The sequence below is a fragment of the Eleutherodactylus coqui genome, chromosome 7, assembly GCF_035609145.1.
Source record: "Eleutherodactylus coqui strain aEleCoq1 chromosome 7, aEleCoq1.hap1, whole genome shotgun sequence".
In the NCBI taxonomy this organism is placed as follows: Eukaryota; Metazoa; Chordata; class Amphibia; order Anura; family Eleutherodactylidae; genus Eleutherodactylus; species Eleutherodactylus coqui.
This window is the reverse complement of record NC_089843.1, coordinates 22,195,482-22,217,524: the sequence shown is the minus strand read 5'-3', so window position 1 is coordinate 22,217,524 and position 22,043 is coordinate 22,195,482. Positions and strand designations below refer to the sequence as shown.

Below are 22,043 nucleotides of genomic sequence, written 5' to 3'. Positions count from 1 at the left end.
GCAGATGTGCATGCGCCGTATTGCCTAGGTTGCTGTAGCAACAGTGCAATGTGGTGGAAAGACTTACATACTGCTTTAAGATTATCTGAGCATGCGCCACTGATGGGGATCACATGCACTAAATTTTTGCTCTGTGACATAGGTATCGCGGGAGTAGGTAGGAACTCGCGCAGCCGCAGAATGCTTTTTCAACGAGCGGCGGTCATGGCTGTGAGCGTCATGAGGCTTGCGCACACGTGACATGTTGGGGGTGTGGCCTCTTGACGCAAGCGCTACGTAGTCAGCCGGATATACGACAGAGCACAGGATGTGGAATCCACCGGAGGGCCTCATTTGGTCTTTGAGCTCAGCTGTTTTGGATCAGCCAGTGTCCAGTGAGACCCTGGCTTTTATGATGGTAGGTTCACCTCCGTTTTAAACTATGTCTGTGATTGGTGAGGTGGTGGTTGTGTTGTGAATATTAAGAACATGTGTGTTAGCATTTAGTATTGGCTTGAGAAAGACTGGAGTCATCTAGTCGAAACGTTGCTGTTGTATGCAAAATGAAATAAAGATGGATTAACAGGACACCTTTGATATTCTTTATGGACTACACCTCAGATGCTGCTTATGTGTACAGATATCCAAGGTGAGTGTTTTGGTCATTTGTCAGTCCCTATTTTTATGTCTGTCTATCAGTCCAGTCCGCAGTATGCAGTTCTCTGTCCAGTTGGTGTTTTTGTCAGCACATCTAGTCTCAATTCTATTTTAGGTTGCCTTGTTTGTGTTATACCCAGCCTCTTTTGGGCACGTTCGTTTGGGCCCAGGGCTTATTTACCAACATGAACATAATATCCTCTGTAAAATATCTGTCCCTTTTAACAATAGACCACATGTCATTTAGGCATATAAATGTGATGCAGCTTCTCTGTCCTGTACTGTATAAAATGGCTGCTGGTTACACTGTGCCTATATTATACATGGCTAGGTCATGTAATGCATGCGTCCACTGAAACTGCTGCCCATATGCAAGATGAAGGACACATTTGGTGACATTAAAGTGTTTTGACTGAGGATTGGCTACATGCTAACCTTTGCAGCAATGATTATGGAAATTTTGTTTTTCCTGTGATTTTCATCCCAAATTCGTACATAATCTGTTATGGTGATTAAATCAGTGTTTTACCGCATATTGACTTACCACACTGTTTCAGAAAACAGACTATTGTAGAGCAGAAATATTACAACGTGGAATGATTACAGTGAATTTATTTACAAGGACGCTGTTATTCCTAGATCTAACATGCAGGACATAGTACGTAATACAACTCAAAACCACACTCAGGCTAAAAATATACATATGAATATTTTATGATGTTTTCCTATAAATTCTAGCCACTTTATCACTCAAAAGAAAACATGTCTTATCATGCACAGTTTCACAAGTTTTTATATGCCTGTTGTATACTTGTGATTGTTCAATAAAGACTTTAAAATTTTTAATAGCGTGCTGTGAAAATTTTCATACTGCAGCTACTCTAATAACAATGGAGGGTTTTGGAGAAAATAGGGAAGGCTTCAGTGTGGGAAATAAATAGCTCATGTGTCAGAAAAATCTTGATAAGTCATAGGGTAGGGCCATCACTACTCTAGGGATGAATGCAGGTTGATGAGCTGTACTTAAGGGTGGGGCCATCTGCACTACTACAGGGAGAGGTTGAGAAGATATGATAAGTGGGTGGGCACCTATTGCTGTGCCGGAAATGGGAAGTGTGATAAGACATGTACAAACTGTACTACTCGCTATTATCAGGTGTAAAATTTTGCCAACATTACTTTGTTTTCCCCAGCAGGTCAGTTTTTCTATTCATTTCAGATTTGAACAAAATTATAAAACATTTTGGAAAAAACACACAACCTAAAAGTCCAGCGTTGGACACCATTACTGCAAATATCTCTACCGCCACCATGGATTTCCCTCTGGTGCTCAGATAAGCCGGTATCATGGAGATCCAGACACTGCAGAACAGCAGCATGCTGAAGGTGATGTACTTGGCCTCATTAAAACTGTCTGGTAATGTCCTCACCATGAAAGCCAGAGCAAAGCTCACCACTGCCAGGAGTCCCATATAACCCAACATGGTGTAGAAGCAGATATCTGATCCTCCATTACACTGAATTATGATTTTTCCAGGATAAGACTGAGTGTCCAGGTCCTGGAATGGGGGAAAAATAGACAACCAGATAATACAGATGACAACTTCTATAGATGAGCACAACAGAACTATGGTATAGGGCAGCTTCACACTCAGCCATTTTCTCCACTGGCTTCCAGGTTTGGTGGACTTAAAAGCAACACAAACCATAACAGTCTTGGCGAGAAGTGAAGAGATGGCTACTGAGAAAAAAATGCCAAAACTAGTTTCCCGTAATCTACAAGTTACATCACTGGGACGACCAAGAAACAAGAAGACAGAGAGGAAGCTGAGGATAATTGAGACCAGGAGGAGATAACTCAGGTTTTGGTTATTAGCTTTAACAATAGGAGTGTCCCGGTAGAAGATAAATATTCCAAATATGAAGCCAGTCACAAGACATCCGAAGACCGAAACACCGGAAAATACGGAAGCCATTGTATCATTCTGGTAAGAGATGAAGTCCAGGACTTTGTGCAGGCATCGGTCTCTCTTCTCATTTGGCCATTCATCACTTTGGCATTTATTACAGTTCTCAGTATCTGTAGGAATATTTTATAACATATTTAATATTCTATCTATCTATCTATCTATCTATCTATCTATCTATCTATCTATCTATCTATCTATCTACCTACCTATCTATCTATCTATCTATCTATCTATCTATCTATCTATCTATCTATCTATCACAGTGTGATGTGGTTAATAGCTCTGACAATTTGTGTTTGATACAGCATTCCCTGTTTTAGTTATTCTAGTCTTGTATAATTTGTTTCAGTCAGTGAGTTTAGTTTCTTGGTTATTTTAGTCCTGCCTGTTTCCTATTCTGTGGTTTGTCTCTGCATTTCCTGTTTTGTTAATGTCTTTTGTTCATGTTTCAGCTTGCTTCATTGGTTTATTGTCTGAGTCCTAGTGCCTTCTTGTTCTCAAAGAAAGTTTTTAGACAGTGACAGCTGATGGCCACTTTGGGACAGTGGTGTCTGAGGTTGAGAGACAGTGTCAGGGAAAGTGTTAAGTAGAGACCTACAGGACATAGATTCTTTGGTAGTTATTTATGTTTTATTCAGTCTGTTTCCATCTCCACTTATAGTTTTTTATTAGAGATGAGCGAGCACCAAAATGCTCGGGTGCTCGTTACTCGAGTCGAACTTCCCGCAATGCTCAAGGGTTCGTTTCGAGTAACAGGCGACTTCGTTATGAAGTCAATGGGCGACTCGAGCATTTTTGTATATCGACGATGCTCGCTAAGGTTTTCATTTGTGAAAATCTGGGAAATTCAAGAAAGTGATGGGAACGACACAGAAACGGATAGGGCAGGCGAGGGGCTACATGTTAGGCTGCATCTCAAGTTCCCAGGTCCCACTATTAAGCCACAATAGCGGCAAGAGTGCCCCCCCCCCAACAATATTTACTTCTGAAAAACCTCATTAGTAAGGCATACCTTAGCTAAGCACCACACTACCTTCAACAAAGCACAATCACTGCCTGCATGACACTCCGCTGCCACTTCTCCTGGGTTACATGCTGCCCAACCCCCCCCCCCACGACCCAGTGTCCACAGCGCACACCAAAGTGTCCCTGCGCAGCCTTCAGCTGCCCTCATGCCACACGCTGGCCTCATAGCCACACCACCCTCATGTCTATTTATAAGTGCGTCTGCCATGAGGAGGAACCGGAGGCACACACTGCAGAGGGTTGGCAGGGCCAGGCAGCGACCCTCTTTAAAAGGGGCGGGGCGATAGCCCACAATGCTGTACAGAAGCAATGAGAACTCCAATCCTGTGCCACCTCCGTCAGGAGCTGCGAACGTGGGCATAGCAATGGGGAATCCATGTGCCACACAGTATTCATTCTGTCAAGGTGTTGCATAGCTCAATCCACACTGCAAGGGGAAAGCCGTCAGCGCTCTGCCCCCTACCCAAGTCAGTCAGTGCCTTTGTGCCAGACAGGTCAAACACCGCAATGGGAACTAAGTTTTCACCAACAGGATAGGTGGGTCCTAGGAAACCCAAGACATGAACAAAAAATTGATCTGAGCGGCCAAACATGGCAGACTTGCACCGCACCCATGACATAGGCCTCGGCCCACAGATTCAGCAATCCTAGGCTGGAAGCGGACTTTCACTGCACCCAGGACATAGGCCTCTGCACAAACCCTCAGCAATCGGGTGCCTACAGCAGACTCCAATGCTAGCGTAGCTGTGCACGTCTCATTAGCGCTGTATTGCTCCTGTAGTTTGTCCCAATGCAGTGCCCCGGATAGTAGAGCTAACGTCAGATTAAATACAGGTGGGCTTCGGCCCACACTGCATGCCCCAGTCAGACTGGGGTTCTTTATAAGTAGACACAGGCAGGTACAACTCCGTGTGGACCGACAGCATGGGTGGGTCCCAGGAAGCCACCGGCATTACATAAATAAATCCCATTGCATTGCCCAGCACAGCTGAGGTAACGTCAGATTAAATGCAGGTGGGCTTCGGCCCACACTGCATGCCCCAGTCTGACCGGGGTTTTTAATACATAGACACAGGCAGGTACAAATCCCTAATGTGAAGTCCGTGTGGACCCAAAGCATGGGTGGCTCCCTGGAACCTACCGGCGGTACATAAACAAATCCCATTGCAGTGCCCTGGACAGCAGAGCTAACGTCAGATTAAAAACAGGTGGGCTTCGGCCCACACTGCATGCCCCAGTCAGACTGGGGTTCTTTATAAGTAGACACAGACAGGTACAACTCCGTGTGGACCGACAGCATGGGTGGGTCCCAGGAAGCCACCAGCGTTACATAAATAAATCCTATTGCATTGCCCAGCACAGCTAAGGTAACGTCAGATTAAATGCAGGTGGGCTTTGGCCCACACTGCATGCCCCAGTCAGACTGGGGTTTTTTTATAAGTAGACACAGGCAGGTACAACTCCCTAATGTGAATTGCATGTGGACCCAAAGTATGGGTGGCTCCCTGGAACCCACCGGCGGTACATAAACAAATCCCATTGCAGTGCCCAGCACAGCTGAGGTAACGTCAGATTAAATGCAGGTGGGCTTCGGGCCACACTGCATGCCCCAGTCTGACCGGGGTTTTTTTTTTAAACAATCTTGTTTTTATTTGAGCATAGAAAAAGAAGTCGTTTACAAACAGTAAGTAATTTCTTACACAAATGAAGCCATTGTAGGACGTAACTAACAAATCACAGATTATGAGTGTTACATGTTTGGTTAGCGATGAAATGTACCAGACTTGCTTTGAAAGATATGATGGTATAGGTTGGGTACATTCAATCAATAGGTGCTGTGTGAGCGGGAGGGAGCTACTTCCCCACTTCATTAGGGGTCTATTCAAATGTATAGACGAGGCGTGTGAGTGGGGGAAGAAGCAATGGAAGATGCGGGTTAGTGAGTCCGCTCAACCAGGGGCTCCTACCCGCTTCCGCTGCAGCGTCCCAGCTTTTTATTTGCGATCATTGGTAAGGAACTTAACAGGGGGAGGGGGGGAAACCAAGTCGTCGAGAGAAAGGGAGAGGAGCGCCCGAGTGAATTTGTTGCTACTAGATGCTCTTATACGTCACCCCGTTTAAGGCTACTTGGATAGAGCTATATTATCTAGTTTTTTAGGTATGTATACCACGGTGACCAGAGTTTGAGGAATTCTTCCCTTGAGTTGGTGTCCCAAGCGGCTAATTCCTCAAATCTATAGATTTGTGAAATTTTGTCTTTCCACTGTGCTATCGTAGGTATATGATTCGATTTCCATAGTGGTGGGATGAGTAGTTTTGCTGCTGCAATTAGTATGGTGGGGAAGCAATTTTTTGAGGGTGTAAATTGTTTTGAGGGTTTCCAGAGTAGGACTTCCTCGGGGGTAAATGTATATGTGGTATTACATATTTTGTTTATTTGGTTTGTGATGTTTTGCCAGAAGTGTTTAATTTGTGGACAGTGCCACCAAATGTGTACTAGGTTCCCTCTATCTGTGCCACATCTCCAACATCTGTCGGTTTGTGTAGGATTAAGTTTGGAGAGCGAGACCGGTGTCTTATACCATCGGGTTGTCAGTTTGAATGAGTTTTCTTGAATGCGGACACATTTTGAGAAGCCATGTGAATTTGTCAAGATTTTTTTAGTCTCTTCCCTGTCAAAGGTTGTCCCCAATTCTCCTTCCCAGACTCTAAGGAACCACGGTTTGTCGGGTGCGGCGTTCATAAGTAGCCCTTTGTATAGGTGTGTCATAAGTTTCTTTGGTCTCTCCGGGACAAAGAGGTATGCTTCGTACCAACACGGGTCTCGCAGTTCTCTCTGATATTTCTCCTGAAGTTTTTTGAGTGAGGAATAAATGCCTGTTATCTCTAGGAAGTTTAGGCAGTGGTTTGGTAAGAGCAGATCGATTTGTGAGGGGCTGTTTATTTTAGTTCCCTTAATGATGTCTTGGATTGTTAGTGAGTTTAGTTTAGCCCAAGTGTTGGTTATTTTAATTAGCTTGTTAGCTAGAATAGAGGGGACCAGTGATGCAGGAATCATTGGTGCTAGCTTGTGTTGATCTCCCTTTTCTATTCTGATAGAATGCATTACCTTGATTGTGCCTCTTAGTGTCGGGCTGAGTGTTTGTTTTTTATAAGGCATTTTGTTGTTGGTCCAAAGAAGGAATTGACCGATTTGATCTATTAATGTTCTCTCTAGGTTTAAGGAGGGCAAGTCTAGTTTGCGTTCCACCAAGTCAAACCATCTAGTCATGTGGATCGCTTTGTAATAGGTAGATATATCTGGTAGGCCAAAACCTCCTTGTGGCTTCTTTTGTGTCAAGTATGAAAATGCTAATCGCGGTTTTCGTTTGTTCCAAATAAATGTCCTGAACATTTTGTGAAGATTTGAGAAGAATTTGCAGGGGATCTCTATCGGGACTGTTTGTAGAACATAGAGGATATATGGTAGTATATAAGTTGATATCAGGTTTTTTCTGCCCAGCCATGACAGCAGGGGGGTGTTAATATTGTGTAGTTGGTTTTGTACTTTTTGGAGGGGGGGGGGGGAGTTTGCCTTATAGAGAAGGCGTGGGTCTGAAGTTATAATGATGCCTAAATATTTGATACTGGAAGTGGGCCATTTAAAGGGGAGTGTTTTTATGATCTGTTTAATCTTGTTGGTTGGAGCTGAAATGTTTAGAGCTTCTGATTTTTCATAATTAATTTTAAAATTTGAGATTTTACCAAATTGTTCAAAGATGTCTATGATTGCGGGGAAGGCCCTCTCGGGGTTGGTCATGAGCACCAAAAGGTCATCTGCGAAAGCAGCTGTTGTGTGTGTGAGGTTTCCTATACTTAACCCCTTAATATTGGGGTGTTGTCTGATTCGTTGAAGTAAGAATTCCATGACCAACACGAAGAGGGTGGGGGAGAGAGGGCAACCCTGCCTGGTCCCATTGGTGATGGCGAAAGGCCCCGACAGAGTACCGTTTATTTGGAGCCTGGCTGTGGGAGTTGAATACATGCTAAATATGGCCTCGATGAATTGATCTGGCAGGCCAAACTTCTGTAGTGCGACTCTCATAAAACTCCAGCTCACTCTGTCGAAGGCCTTTTCGGCGTCTGTTCCCAATAAGACCAGTGGGATTTTGTTAAGTTTGGCGTAGTGGATAGTATTGATAATGCGGGATGTGTTCATTTTTCCCTCTGGACCCAGTACAAACCCCACTTGGTCAGCATGTATTAATTTTGGAAGTAGAGGTGAGATACGTTGTGCTAACAATTTTGCCCAAATCTTGAGATCTGTGTTTAATAGGGAAATGGGCCTATAATTGCCGCAGTGTTCTGGGTCTTTCCCTTCTTTTGGTATCAGGGTGATAAATGCTTCCAAGGCTTGTTTGGGGAGTTGCCCACCTGTAAGAAGTGTATTGCATAGATTTGTCAGGTGTGGGATGAGTGTTTCGGAAAAGGTTTTATAGTATATGATTGGTAGGCCGTCCGGCCCTGGGCTTTTTCCATTGGGAATCGATTTGAGAATTTTTTCGACCTCTGGGGAGGTGACTGGGGATATTAGGCTAGCTTTATCTTCTTCAGTTAGGCTGGGTAGGGTGAGGGACTCTATAAATGCTTGAGTTATGCTATTAAGATTTTTATGTTCCCCTCTCTGTTCGTCACTAGGGAGGTTGTACAGCTCTTTATAGAATTTTTTGAATTCCTTCGCGATGTTCGCAGTAGAATCTACAGTTTGGCCTGTTGTTGTTTTTATTTTGTGTATGAAGGTTTTTTTTTTTTGTTTCTTGATGAGGTTGGACATTGTTTTGGAACCTTTATCACCGTGCATATAGATTTTATATTTAGAATAGAGGAGGGTCTTTGCTGTTTTGATGTTTAGGGTGTTTTTGAGTTTGTCTCTGAGATCTTTTAGTTCTTGGAGTTTGTCATTGTTTAGTGAGTGCTTATGTACTTGTTCTAGGTTAGATATCTGTGTTAGCAAGGAATCTACCTCCCTCTCCCTTTGTTTCTTTACTCTCGTGCCTAGGGCTATTAATTCACCTCTGATGAAAGCCTTGTGGGCTTCCCATAGGATTGGTGTGGAGATGTCTGGGGTGTCGTTTAACTCACTGACCGGGGTTTTTAATACATAGACACAGGCAGGTACAAATCCCTAATGTGAAGTCCCTGTGGACCCACAGCATGGGTGGCTCCCTGGAACCCATCGGCGGTACATAAATGTATCCCATTGCAGTGCCCTGCTCAGCAGAGCTAACGTCAGATAAAATACAGGTGGGCTTCGGCCCACAGTGCATGCCCCAGTCAGAGTGGTAATATGTACCTTAACAGTAACCGCGTTGGTGGGAATGTGGTCACGACTGCAGACCTAGTAGCGCGGTTTTATTTATTTGGTTTTCGAAATGTGGCCAGGATTAAGTGGGCCGTGGCGGGGGGATGGTGGGGGGGCTCTCTTGTTTTGTCGTTAAAGGTGAAATTCTTGGACTGCCACCAGACGGACCAATGCAAAGGTATTTGCCAAGAATGTTTTCATTGTTGGAGGAGGAGGGGGATGTTTTTGAGGCACTGCGTGTCCTCTCCGCGTGTCCGTGGTTATATGCACCTTAACAGTAACCGCGTTGGTGGGAAATGGCCTCACCGCCATCATGTCTTTGGGAATCCTCCGTTTCCACACCCCAGTGACATAGCATTAGCAGCGGTATAGGTAGAGCCCAGAATTAGTAACATTTCAGCGGTAGCATTAGGACAGGCCCCAGTAACATATCACTAGCAGCAATATAAGGGGAGCACAGTATTAGTTCCATTTCAGTAGTAGTAGCAGTCTAGACAGGCCCCAGTAACATATCACTAGCAGTAGTATAGGGGGAGCACAGTATTAGTTCAATTTCAGTAGTAGTAGCAGTCAAGACAGGCCCTAGTAACAATTCCGAAGCAGCAGTATAGGGGGAGCACAGTATTAGTTCCATTTCAGTAGTAGTAGCAGTCAAGACAGGCCACAGTAACATTCCCGTTGCAACAGTTTTGGGAGATAACAGTTTCTTTCACATTTCAGTAGTTGCAATATAGACAAGGCCCCAGTTACATTTATGTAGCAAAAGTGTAGGCCAACCCCACACACCTTGCTGTACCATGAGTGCAGGCGAAGCCCATAACAATTACTCGGATTACACTGTAGGTGAGGGCGCAAAAAAAATTGGTGTACCAACAGTACTAATGTACCTCAGAAAAATTGCCCATGCCCAACCAAGAGGGCAGGTGAAACCCATTAATCGCTTTGGTTACTGTGGCTTAATTTGTAACTAGGCCTGGAGGCAGCCCAGTTAAAATAAAAATTGGTTCAGGTGCAAGTTTCAACGCTTTAATGAGAATTGAAACATATAAACATTGTTTACAAAAGTAATATGACTGAGCCTTGTGGTCCTAAGAAAAATTGCCCGTTCGGCGTGATTACGTGAGGTTTCAGGAGGAGGAGCAGGAGGAGGAGGATGAATATAATACACAGATTGATGAAGCTAAAAGGTCCCCGTTTTTTATGGTGATAGAGAACGATGCTTCCATCCGCGGGTGCAGCCTACGTATTGTTTAGGTACCGCTGCTGTCCGCTGGTGGAGAAGAGAAGTCTGGGAAAATCCAGGCTTTGTTCATCCTTATGAGTGTAAGCCTGTCGGCACTGTCAGTTGACAGGCGGGTACGCTTATCCGTGATGATTCCCCCAGCCGCACTAAACACCCTCTCTGATAAGATGCTAGCCGCAGGGCAAGCAAGCACCTCCAGGGCATATACCGCGAGTTCAGGCCACGTGTCAACACCCAGTAGTTGTAGGGAGCAGAGCCGTCATGGAGGACGGTCTGCGATCGGCTACATACTCCCTCACCATCCTTTTACAGTGCTCCCGCCGACTCAGCCTTGACTGGGAAGCGGTGACGCAGTCTTGCTGGGGGGCCATAAAGCTGGCAAAGACCTTGGAGAGTGTTCCCCTGCCTGCGCTGTACATGCTGCCTGATCTCCGCGCCTCCCCTGCTACCTGGCCCTCGGAACTGCGCCTTCTGCCACTAGCGCTGTCGGATGGGAATTTTACCATCAGTTTGTCCACCAGGGTCCTGTGGTATAGCATCACTCTCGAACCCCTTTCCTCTTCGGGTATGAGAGTGGAAAGGTTCTCCTTATACCGTGGGTCAAGCAGTGTGTACACCCAGTAATCCGTAGTGGCCAGAATGCGTGTAACGCGAGGGTCACGAGAAAGGCATCCTAACATGAAGTCCGCCATGTGTGCCAGGGTACCTGTGCGCAACACATGGCTGTCCTCACTAGGAGGAACACTTTCAGGATCCTCCTCCTCCTCCTCAGGCCAAACACGCTGAAAGGATGACAGGCAAGCAGCATGGGTACTCTCAGCAGTGGGCCAAGCTGTCTCTTCCCCCTCCTCCTACTCCTCCAAAACGCGCTGAGATATAGACATGAGGGTGCTCTGACTATCCAGCGACATACTGTCTTCCCCCGCCTCCGTTTCCGAGCGCAAAGCGTCTGCCTTTATGCTTTGCAGGGAACTTCTCAAGAGGCATAGCAGAGGAATGGTGACACTAATGATTGCAGCATCGCCGCTCACCATCTGGGTAGACTCCTCAAAGTTTCCAAGGACCTGGCAGATGTCTGCCAACCAGGCCCACTCTTCTGTAAAGAATTGAGGAGGCTGACTCCCACTACACCGCCCATGTTGGAGTTGGAATTCCACTATAGCTCTACGCTGCTCATAGAGCCTGGCCAACATGTGGAGCATAGAGTTCCACCGTGTGGGCACGTCGCACAGCAGACGGTGCACTGGCAGATTAAACCGATGTTGTAGGGTCCGCAGGGTGGCAGCGTCCGTGTTGGACTTGCGGAAATGTGCGCTGAGCCGGCACACTTTTCCGAGCAGGTCTGACAAGCGTGGGTAGCTTTTCAGAAAGCGCTGAACCACCAAATTAAAGACGTGGGCCAGGCATGGCACGTGCGTGAGGCTGCCGAGCTGCAGAGCCGCCACCAGGTTATGGCCGTTGTCACACAGGACCATGCCCGGTTGGAGGCTCAGCAGCGAAAGCCAGCGGTCGGTCTGCTCTGTCAGACCCTGCAGCAGTTCGTGGGCAGTGTGCCTCTTCTCTCCTAAGCTGAGTAGTTTCAGCACGGCCTGCTGACGCTTGGCCACCACTGTGCTGCCACGCTGCGGAACATCGACTGCTGGCGACGTGCTGCTGCTGACACATCTTGATTACGAGACAGAGGTTGCGTAGGAGGAGGAGGAGGGTGGTTTAGTGGAGGAAGCATACACCGCCGCAGATACCAGCACCGAGCTGGGGCCCGCAATTCTGGGGGTGGGTAGGACGTGAGCGGTCCCAGCCTCCACTATATTCACCCAATGTGCCGTCAGGGAGATATAGTGGCCCTGCCCGCCTGTGCTTGTCCACGTGTCCGTTGTTAAGTGGACCTTGGCAGTAACCGCGTTGTTGAGGGCGCGTACAATGTTGCGGGAGACGTGGTCGTGCAGGGCTGGGACGGCACATTGGGAAAAGTAGTGGCGACTGGGAACCGAGTAGCGCGGGGCCGCCGCCGCCATCATGTTTTTAAAAGCTTCTGTTTCCACAAGCCTATACGGCAGCATCTCCAGGCTAATCAATTTGGCTATGTGCATGTTTAATGCTTGAGCGTGCGGGTGCGTGAGGGCATACTTGTGATTGCGCTCAAACAGTTGCACTAGCGACGGCTGGACGCTGCGCTGAGAGACATTGCTGGATGGGGCCGAGGACAGCGGAGGTGAGCGTGTGGGTGCAGGCTGGGAGACGGTCGTGCCTGTGTCCTGAGAGGGGGGTTGGATCTTAGTGGCAGGTTGGGGCACAGGGGGAGAGGCAGTGGTACAAACCAGAGGCGGTGAACGGCCTTCGTCCCACCTTGTGGGGTGCTTGGCCATCATATGCCTGCGCATGCTGGTGGTGGTGAGGCTGGTGATGGTGGCTCCCCGGCTGATCTTGGCACGACAAACCTTGCACACCACAGTTCGTCGGTCGTCTGCACTCTCAGTGAAAAACTGCCACACCTTTGAGCACCTAGGCCTCTGCAGGGTGGCATGGCGCGAGGGGGCGCTTTGGGAAACAGTTGGTGGATTATTCGGTCTGGCCCTGCCTCTACCCCTGGCCACCGCACTGCCTCTTCCAACCTGCCCTGCTGCTGCACTTGCCTCCCCCTCTGAAGACCTGTCCTCAGTAGGCTTAGCAAACCAGGTGGGGTCAGTCACCTCATTGTCCTGCTGCTCTTCCTCCGAATCCTCTCTGCGCTCCTTTCTTTGAACTTACTGCCCTTACTACTACCTCACTGATAGACAACTGTGTCTCATCGTCATCGTCCTCCTCACCCACTGAAAGCTCTTGAGACAGTTGCCGGAAGTCCCCAGCCTCATCCCCCGGACCCCGGGAACTTTCCAAAGGTTGGGCATCGGTCACGACAAACTCCTCCGGTGGGAGAGGAACCATTGCTGCCCAATCTGGGCAGGGGCCCGAGAACAGTTCCTGGGAGTCTGCCTGCTCCTCAGAATGTGTCATTTTCATGGAGTGAGGAGGCTGGGAGGAAGGAGGAGCAGCAGCCAGAGGATTCAGAGTTGCAGCAGTGGACGGCGTAGAAGACTGGGTGGTCGATAGATTGCTGGATGCACTTTCTGCCATCCACGACAGGACCTTCTCACACTGCTCAGTTTCTAATAAAGGTCTACCTTGTGGACCCATTAATTGTGAGATGAATCTGGGGACCCCAGAAACTTGTCTCTCTCCTAATCCCGCAGCAGTCGGCTGCGATACACCTGGACCAGGAGCTCGGCCTGTGCCCACACCCTGACTTGGGCCTCCGCGTCCTCGGCCGCATCCACGTCCTCTAGGCTTACCCCTACCCCTCAGCATGGTGTATTACGAGTAGAGCAGAAAAAGAACGCTGTAATTAAATGTGCCGCTTATTGGCCTGTGGTTGAAGGCTGACTTGGCTTACGGAACGCACAGCAGAGCCAGAACAAAATTATGCGCAAGGCTGCGTATTAATAACTACTACCCCCAGCAGACACGCAGTAAACTGAAGATGGTCACAGGCAGCCCAAATATTGTATTTTTTCCCAATTTTGGGGAAAAAGCCCACTGCCTATATAGCCTGTATATGGATTTCCCTGTTGGAGGATGACTGTGGTTATTGAAAGCACAGTGCAGCCAGAACAAAATTATGCGCAAGGCTGGGTATTAATTAGCGACTACTACCCCCAGCAGACACGCAGTAAACTGAAGACAGTCACAGGCAGCCCAAATATAGTATTTTTTCCCAATTTTTTTGAAAAAGCCCACTGCCTATATAGCCTGTATACCTCTTTCCCTGTACTACTGTCCCTGCCTCACCAGTACTGCCCTTATACTGAGTAAAATCACTGCAGACTGAGGACGCTATTGTCTGCACGCCCCATATACAAAAAAAAAAAGAAAAATTGCAAAACAGCTAAAAGTAGCCTCAACAGTACTGCATACGGTCAGATGTGGCCCTAAGAAGGACCGTTGGGGTTCTTGAAGACGAAGAATAACAGCCTAACACTCTCCCTATAGGAGCTACAGCAAGACGGCACTTTCCCTAATGTCTCTCAGCGTGCATCTGTGGCAAGCTGCGGGCGGGCCCAGTTTATATACTCGGGTGGCACCTGATCTCCCCAGCCACTCACTGCAGGGGGGTGGGATAGGGCTGGAACTTCACAGGAGGAAGTTTTAATGCCTTCCCTGTGTTACTATTGGTCAGAAAACGGTGCAAAATTTTCTGGGAAGAAAATGGAAGTGACTCGAACACCTCATGGTGCTCGTCTCGAGTAACGAGCATCTCGAGTACCCTAATACTCGAACGAGTATCAAGCTCGGACGAGTACGCTCGCTCATCTCTAATAACAAAGCTTACAAGGGTACAGATAATAGACTGGAAACGGACTTGAGCTCATCAGAAAGTGATTTTTCTGAGGGTGATCTCAATAATAAAAAAACAAGATCTAATCCGTTCTCTGGCAGAATCGTAATAGAAACACCCTAATGGGACGGGGCAGAGGTAGAGCACATTCTGGAAGGAGTGGTTTTTTTGAACAAACCATTGGCAATTATTTTCTGAGAGACCGTAGGGATCCACTATAAGTCTTGATCCAAGTAGTTAAAACGCATCTCTTGATATGCCAGTCTCGGTACCACTGGCAGAGCCATACATGAAAGATAGAGAAGAGAATAGGATGAGGGTCATTAACTTGTCGTGTAGGGTCTTGTCTAGAGAGGAGTTGAGCATTTTGGAGAGGGGCCTGTCTTTGTCCCGTCGAGCCATTTCGACAGGTTCGGCTGGACCAAGGATATGGCCCTCTTCCTTCGCAAAATTAGATGGAAGAAATTTTTCTCCATCCAAGACCGCCAAAAAGCAGCGAATTGGGGACTGGATGTCAATGATCTACCAGGACTTAGGACATTGGAAGCACTTGAACAGGAGGGTGAACATGTTTGTGGAGAAGGTCCTTTCACAGATCAAAAATTGAAAAGCACAAAGAACCCTTAACAGGGACAGCCCCCCTTTATTGATATCTTTAAAAAGATCATTCAACAAGAAATCAAAGATATGCCAGTTGATGTGGGTAGGGGATGTAATCTTAGATCTGATGAATTAAAAGCACTATGTCAACTTGAGAATGACTCTAATATCATCATCAAGCTTTCGGATAAGGGGGGTAAAGCAGTGATTATGTCACGTGAAGGCTATGTCTCAATGTGTAATGCCCTTCTGGAGGACAGTACTACCTATAGACAGCTAACAACTGACCCTACTGATACCTTCCAGAAAACTCTGAGATCCCTCCTAGATGAAGCCATGAATGATAGGCTCATCAATAAGGCGGAATATGATTTCCTGTTGCCAACTCATCCTCGCACTGCGACTTTTTATTCACTCCCAAAAGTTCACAAAGGTCTGGACCCAATCAGGGGAAGACCAATTGTGTCGGCTGTCAATAGTCTAACCCAAAACGCTGGGGTATACATTGATATAATACGACGTCCATTCATTGAAGCCCTACCTTCCTTTGTTAAGCACACTACAGACGTCCTACGTTAAATTGAGGGGATTTTTATTGAACCTAATGTGATACTAGCAAGTATCAATATTGAATCACTTTATAATTTAATTCCCCATGATGCAGGTCTACGGGCTGTGGATCATTTCCTGAAACAAAGAGGAAACATCTTCTCTAGACATAACTTGTTTGTACATAAACTCCTCTCTTTCGTGTTTACACACAATTTTTTTGTCTTCAATGGCCGGTTCCTTCACCAGCTCAAGGGCACCGCAATGGGGTGTCCCTGTGCCCCTTCGTACACAAACCTGCTCCTGGGCTGGTGGGAGGAAAAAATAGTCTTTGCGGAGACCAATCATCTCTGGACCGATATGATCATGTTATGCATTCGGTACATCGATGATGTCCTGATACTGTGGAATGGAACTGCTGATGATTTTTTAAATTTTGTTGAATCCTTGAATATAAACCAAATTAATCTGAAAATCATGCATGAACTACAGGCTAAGAGCACAACTTTTTTGGATATCAGAATATCTAAGACTCCGAATGGCTCCCTAGCAACTACATTGCATAGGAAGGAGACAGCTACCAACAGCCTCATATTATGGCATAGTGGCCATCCTTTGTCCTTGCGAAAGGGAATCCCGAAGGGACAGTTCCTACGTGTTAGGCGTAACTGCTCCTCGGAGGAAGATTTTCTGGCACAAGGAAACAAACTCAAAGGTAGGTTTTATCGTAGGGGTTACCCGGTTGAAATAATTGTGGACGCCTTTCAATTTGCCAAACGATCAAAGAGAAATGACCTCCTTGTTCCACGTAACAGAGGAACAGAAAATGTCACCAGAATCATTGGCACTTTTGATGAGAGTGTCCCAGAAATGAGTTGAATCCTCGGAAAATATTGGCATATCTTGAAATCAGATCCGGATTTTAAAGATATACTTCCAGATACACCCCTACTCACCTTCCAAAGAGGTAGAAATCTAAAGGATAGGATAGTAAAGAGCCACCTCCCACCAGCCCCAAGGGAACTAACGTGACTGGAATTAGGGAGGACATTTGGGACATATCCATGCAATGACTGTCAAGCATGTTCCTTAATTAAAAAGGAGGTACTTTTTGTATTGCGTCTACTGGTCAAAAATTCAAGCATAGAGAATTCCTTAATTGTAAATCCACAAACTTGGTTTACCTGGCATCATGTCCCTGCCCACGTAATTACGTAGGCAAGACGATACAACAGTTGAGACTCCGGATTCTTTCTCACTTGGGTAACATCAGGTGAGGTGAGGCAACTTCTTGGTCCACCCACATGCAGCAGTTCCACAATGGGGACATCAACAAACTCAAGTTTCAAGGCATCGAATCAATCCGATCATATGGACGCAGAGGAAACATAGATAAGAAGTTATTACAAAAAGAGACCAAGTGGATCTACAGGTTAGACTGCTTGCATCCACAGGGCCTCAACGAAATCTTGTCATTCAGCAGCTTTTTGTAAATTATTTGGATGTCCATGGGGATTTCCCCCTCCCCCCTCCAACTTATGTACTAGTGAATGAACTAATACGCACCATAAGAGTTAAAGCAGTGTAATAAATTTTATACTGTTTGAACCTGTGGCTCACTTACAATGACCCGCTTAGATCTAGTTACCCTGTCTTGATCTGCCATTTATTTACATCGGCCACTATTTTGACTGCTGCAATAATCACCATATTAAACGAGCGTCCCGGTCACTATGGCAATGCACTAGATCATGTGACCATCTGTAGGCCTCTTCAATGTCTATTACCCCAGAGCACAGGCAGTACATCCGGTCATGTGACCTCACGTCGCTGACGTGCACAAGCCACGTGACCTCGCAATGATGACGCGGGTTGTCATGTGACCGCGATCATGTGACCACAGCGACGCTGGAGATGTTATGGTCCGGCGGTGTACATCGGGGATAGAAAGGTGATTAATTATAGAGGCGATCTACTCAACAGCTAGTAGGGTAACAAGTGGGTAGGTGTTATTATGCTTTGCATTTCACTAATGGAGCCAATTTAGGGGTTAACTGCCATGAGGTGCTAAGGGGTGGAGACTAGATTCTCAATTGGACAATGAAACACACACCCCCTGTGTGAATGGGTTTGACAAGGCTTTATAAGCAGGAACCTTCCCAAAGCAACTCAGACGCCTCCAGCCTACCTTAAGGGCTGGAGACTCTGCTAGGTTTTTTATTTATTGTGATTTGGTTCTGCTATTAGCAAACTCTGTTCTGGGCACCTACTTTGGGCATAATCAGGGACCTACCTGAGCAGTATAGACTGACTTTAACTTGGATTTGCTTCCAGTCTAATCTCAATAAGGATACTTTTTGAGGCTGGAATTGGATTTAGGACTATATATTTACTGGTCACTACATTGGGTATTGTGACTCATATACTATAGCTGAACCAATTTTCTAGCATAGATAGGCATTGTCCTCACTAATTTATTACTCAGAGTTATTCAGGTTAACACCTTTATTCTCAAAGAAATTCAGGTCAAACTTTTTTCATCCATCATGCCTGCTCAAATATTAGTTAGGGGGACTAAAAATATTTTCTGGTCCCTTCTTTATTAGGGTTCCTGATGAAGTCGCAGTTTGAGACGGAAACACATCGAGCCAGAGCTTATCTTTTGGAAATTTTAGTGATATCTAACATCTAATTCTATTTGAGCTAAGGTATGCAGATAAAAGCTGGGGTTGTTGATTATATTATTATCTGGATGCACCCAAAATAAAACAATCACCCCTGGCTTTACTCTTTAAAGCTTACCGAACCTAAGGGTTTGGCTCCCTGTTGTCCGTATCATTGCTATACTGGATAAACTGGGTTGTTTTTGGACGGTAGTCTATCCGTTCCAATTTCTCAGTCCTGCGGTGGAAGGGGCTACGTTATATCTGCTTATCTTCCTACTCCCACCGTTGGAAAAGTTTTTAGTGATGCCCGGAGTGTTCAGAGGGCAAACTCAAAAAAACAGTACAGAACATTCATCTCTTTTTAAACTGTACTAGAGCTTTTCGATCACTATCTATGTACCACTCATAGAACGGGCTGACTATGGCTTTTTAACCACAAATACATTTTTGATTTTCTCTGTGGGGATATATATTTTTTATTAGTTATTATTAAAAGTTAAATTTTAAATAGGAGTCAAACCAGTAAATATGTTGTTACAATAAAGTGATTCCCTTGCAGCTGTGATACCCCCCTCATGGATCTGATCTGCGAGGGGAGATGAAATGTTAACTTTTTTTTTACTTTTATGCGATTGGCATTATCCATTGGGTATCGGTGATCACGTGACCAGGTGTCGCACACCGCAACCCACCCCATGACAAGTCCAGGCTATCGGGTACCTCTGGCTACCTATAGCAGGGAGCTGTCACATACACAGACCCTGTGAATTTAGTCTACAGGGTTGGCGTGTTTTTAAAACCCAGACACTCAGGATGTGAAAACATGTATGGGTGGTCACTAATGGGTTAATGTGTTCAATAAAATATATGAATGGAAGACCGTCCTTGTTTTTAGTTCACTTTGATTATGTTTGCCGATTTGCCTATAATTGGGATGGACATGACACATTTTATTAGTAGTGATGGCAGAAATACAGGTAATTCCAAAGGGTTCACTTAGTTTTTCCTTCATATATACATCCTTTTGGTACATCACTGTCATCATCACCTACTGCTCATACTACCATATACCAGTTATATTGGATATCTCCCCTTCTGCACACGGGACGCAGTCATAGCAGCAGGCATGGATTGTTTCTCCTGACTTTTTCCTGCTTCCAGGTGAACATTGGTCCGAGCAGCGGGATACTGGGATCTGTAGGAAAAGACAATAACCTTTACTATAAAGATAAAACACACATGTATAATAAGAGGATGTAAACCATATAATGATGGTAAAGGGCGGACAAGATTTACATAATCACCTACATAATATAACTCTTCTCACCTCCTTTGTGTGTTTCCATGTTATAGACTGACGATTTATGTGAAGCTTTTCACCACTGACAGCCCACGGAGTATAATTCCCTACTTCAACCTCATGTATGGCCTCCTTTATATATAACCAGTTTATGATCTTATATGGATGTACGGCTTCTCCCTGCTCATTAAAGTAATATGAAGGTCTCATTGGATCCGGTGAGGACTCCATCATTTGTATGTAGTGCTGTAACTTCTGTCTGTAGTGTAAAAATCCAGTTATTGAATTTTCTCCATATTCATCTTTTATAAATAAGAACATTTCATGTAGAGCTTTTGCCAGAACTTCTACTGCAGAATAGAGTCTTGGGGCGACCCCCGATGAGAGGATGTTCCTCAGAGATGCTGCAGTAATGTTATAAGTGTGAGTGAGCTGTGAGCTCTCTTTATAGATGTTATAGTATGATATGAAGGAATCTACATTATCAACATTGTCTATAAAATTTAACAATCCCCAGTAAGACTGTTTTTGGCTGATATCATGAAATTTCCTGTATATGTTTACAAAATCCTCCAGACCTGGAAAATGTGATGAATACTGCACTGCTAGACTTCCATGATATACTGATTGCTTTTCATTTAACCCTTTGAGATAACTAGAGATCCAGGATGGTGAAAGGATGAAGGTGTTGTCTAAAAATATGAATTCATAAAATGGTATAAATGCAAGCATATCAACAGAGTAGGTCCCACACATTATAATGATGGTGACTTGTGGATTGTTTAGAGCATGTAAAATCCTATTTTCATTTTTCTCTCTAAGTTTTATGGTGAAGGCGGCACAGATCCCGCGCTCCCTCATGTACTTTGTTAGTATTTGCAGCTCATTCTCTCCAGCTTCATCCTCCGATACTAAAATCCCAACCCAGGTCCAGCCAAAGTGCTCCAGCAGTTCGGTGATCACCATATTGTGGATGTGGATATTCTGGACCATTCTGAAAACGTGAGGATAGAGGAGTCTATCAGATAACGAGGGGTCGGAGGCTCCATAGCTGATCTGCAAAACACAGAAGAAAACTAAGATCTTTTTGTACAGACTGTTCTCAGTCTTCAATAATCCAAAACTCCATATAGAAAACCCTTTTTTTTTTTTTATCACCTACGAAATTACAGGAAAGATAAAGGGAAGATAGACTCTACAGCCAGAAATAAATAAAGATTTTAGTTTTTTTATTTGGAACCTTCAATGTGAACTTCACTAAACAACTAGATCTCATTAAGGCCTTAGTCACACGGGCGTTTTTTCGCGCGATTTGCGGATCGCATGACGGATGCGCATCCGCAAATCGCGTGACCGGGGCCCAAAAATCGCCCGAAAATCTGCTCCTAGCCGCGTTTCATTAGAAATGGGCCGGAGCTGGCCAGCACATTGCATTCAATGGAGCCGGCAATACAGCCGGCTCCATTGAAAGCAATGCGCTGTGTGCGTGCGCCGGATGAATTGTCGGGAAGGGCTTAAATATATAAGCCCTTCCCTGCAATTCATCCAGAAATGTGTTTAAATAAAAAAAATATACTGTATATACTCACCTTGTCCCGGCAGACGGAGTTCAGTGCGGCCGGCTTGCAGTGGGTGTGAAGGGGGTGTGACTCAAAGCTGCCCCTGATTGGCTCAGCACTGAGCCAATCAGAGGCAGGTCTCACTCACACCCATTCATGAATTCATGTTGTGCAAAATGCTGTGGATACCTGCAAGTACTGGCATTTAGTTAGGCTAAATCAGTGCGGGGGTGATTCCTCCGCCCATGTGAATGAGCGATGGCTGAACAAATATACACAGTTTTTGTGCAGGCATGGACACAAAAAGACTCCTTCACTGCACAAATACATTGCCCTTAATCAGGATATCAGGGGACATAAAGAGACGATGGAGACAGAATTTTGTTTTGATATTCTGATCTTCACTAAACTAGAATATCAATGTGAGTGAAAGAACATGTGCCCCTTCTTGTTCTATCTTATAATTGGTCCGCTGTAAGGGGGTCTCACATATAGTGGATTCACTGTGGGATTCCACAGCAGAACAGTAAATATGTCAAAAATCGACGGGCAGCAAATCTGCATTTTGGCCGTTTCACACAATAGAATTTGCGTGCTGATTTGCACATGAAAGATTTGCGTGCGCAAGACATAGAGAAAATAACTGCTTCTTGAGAAAATTGATTTCAACTGGTTTGTGAAAATATGTGTATTTTGTGTGTGTGTTGTGTTTGCACAAAAAATCTGCTTCATGCTCTATTTTCCTGCATGTCAGCGCAGGGAAAGAGCACATATTTCTTAT

The 22,043-nt window shown here is 45.5% G+C and overlaps 1 protein-coding gene across 1 annotated transcript; it reads right to left on the bottom strand.

Annotated features, from left to right (window-relative positions):
• Positions 1–1,811: 1,811 nt before the first annotated feature.
• Positions 1,812–20,696, bottom strand: LOC136573431 (vomeronasal type-2 receptor 26-like). The gene is made up of 3 exons (XM_066574722.1): positions 19,731–20,696; positions 19,475–19,598; positions 1,812–2,716 (listed from the first exon to the last, which is right to left on the bottom strand). The coding sequence occupies exons 1-3, from the start codon at positions 20,694–20,696 to the stop codon at positions 1,812–1,814; spliced, it is 1,995 nt and encodes a 664-aa protein (XP_066430819.1).
• Between the last annotated feature and the right edge of the window lie 1,347 nt (positions 20,697–22,043).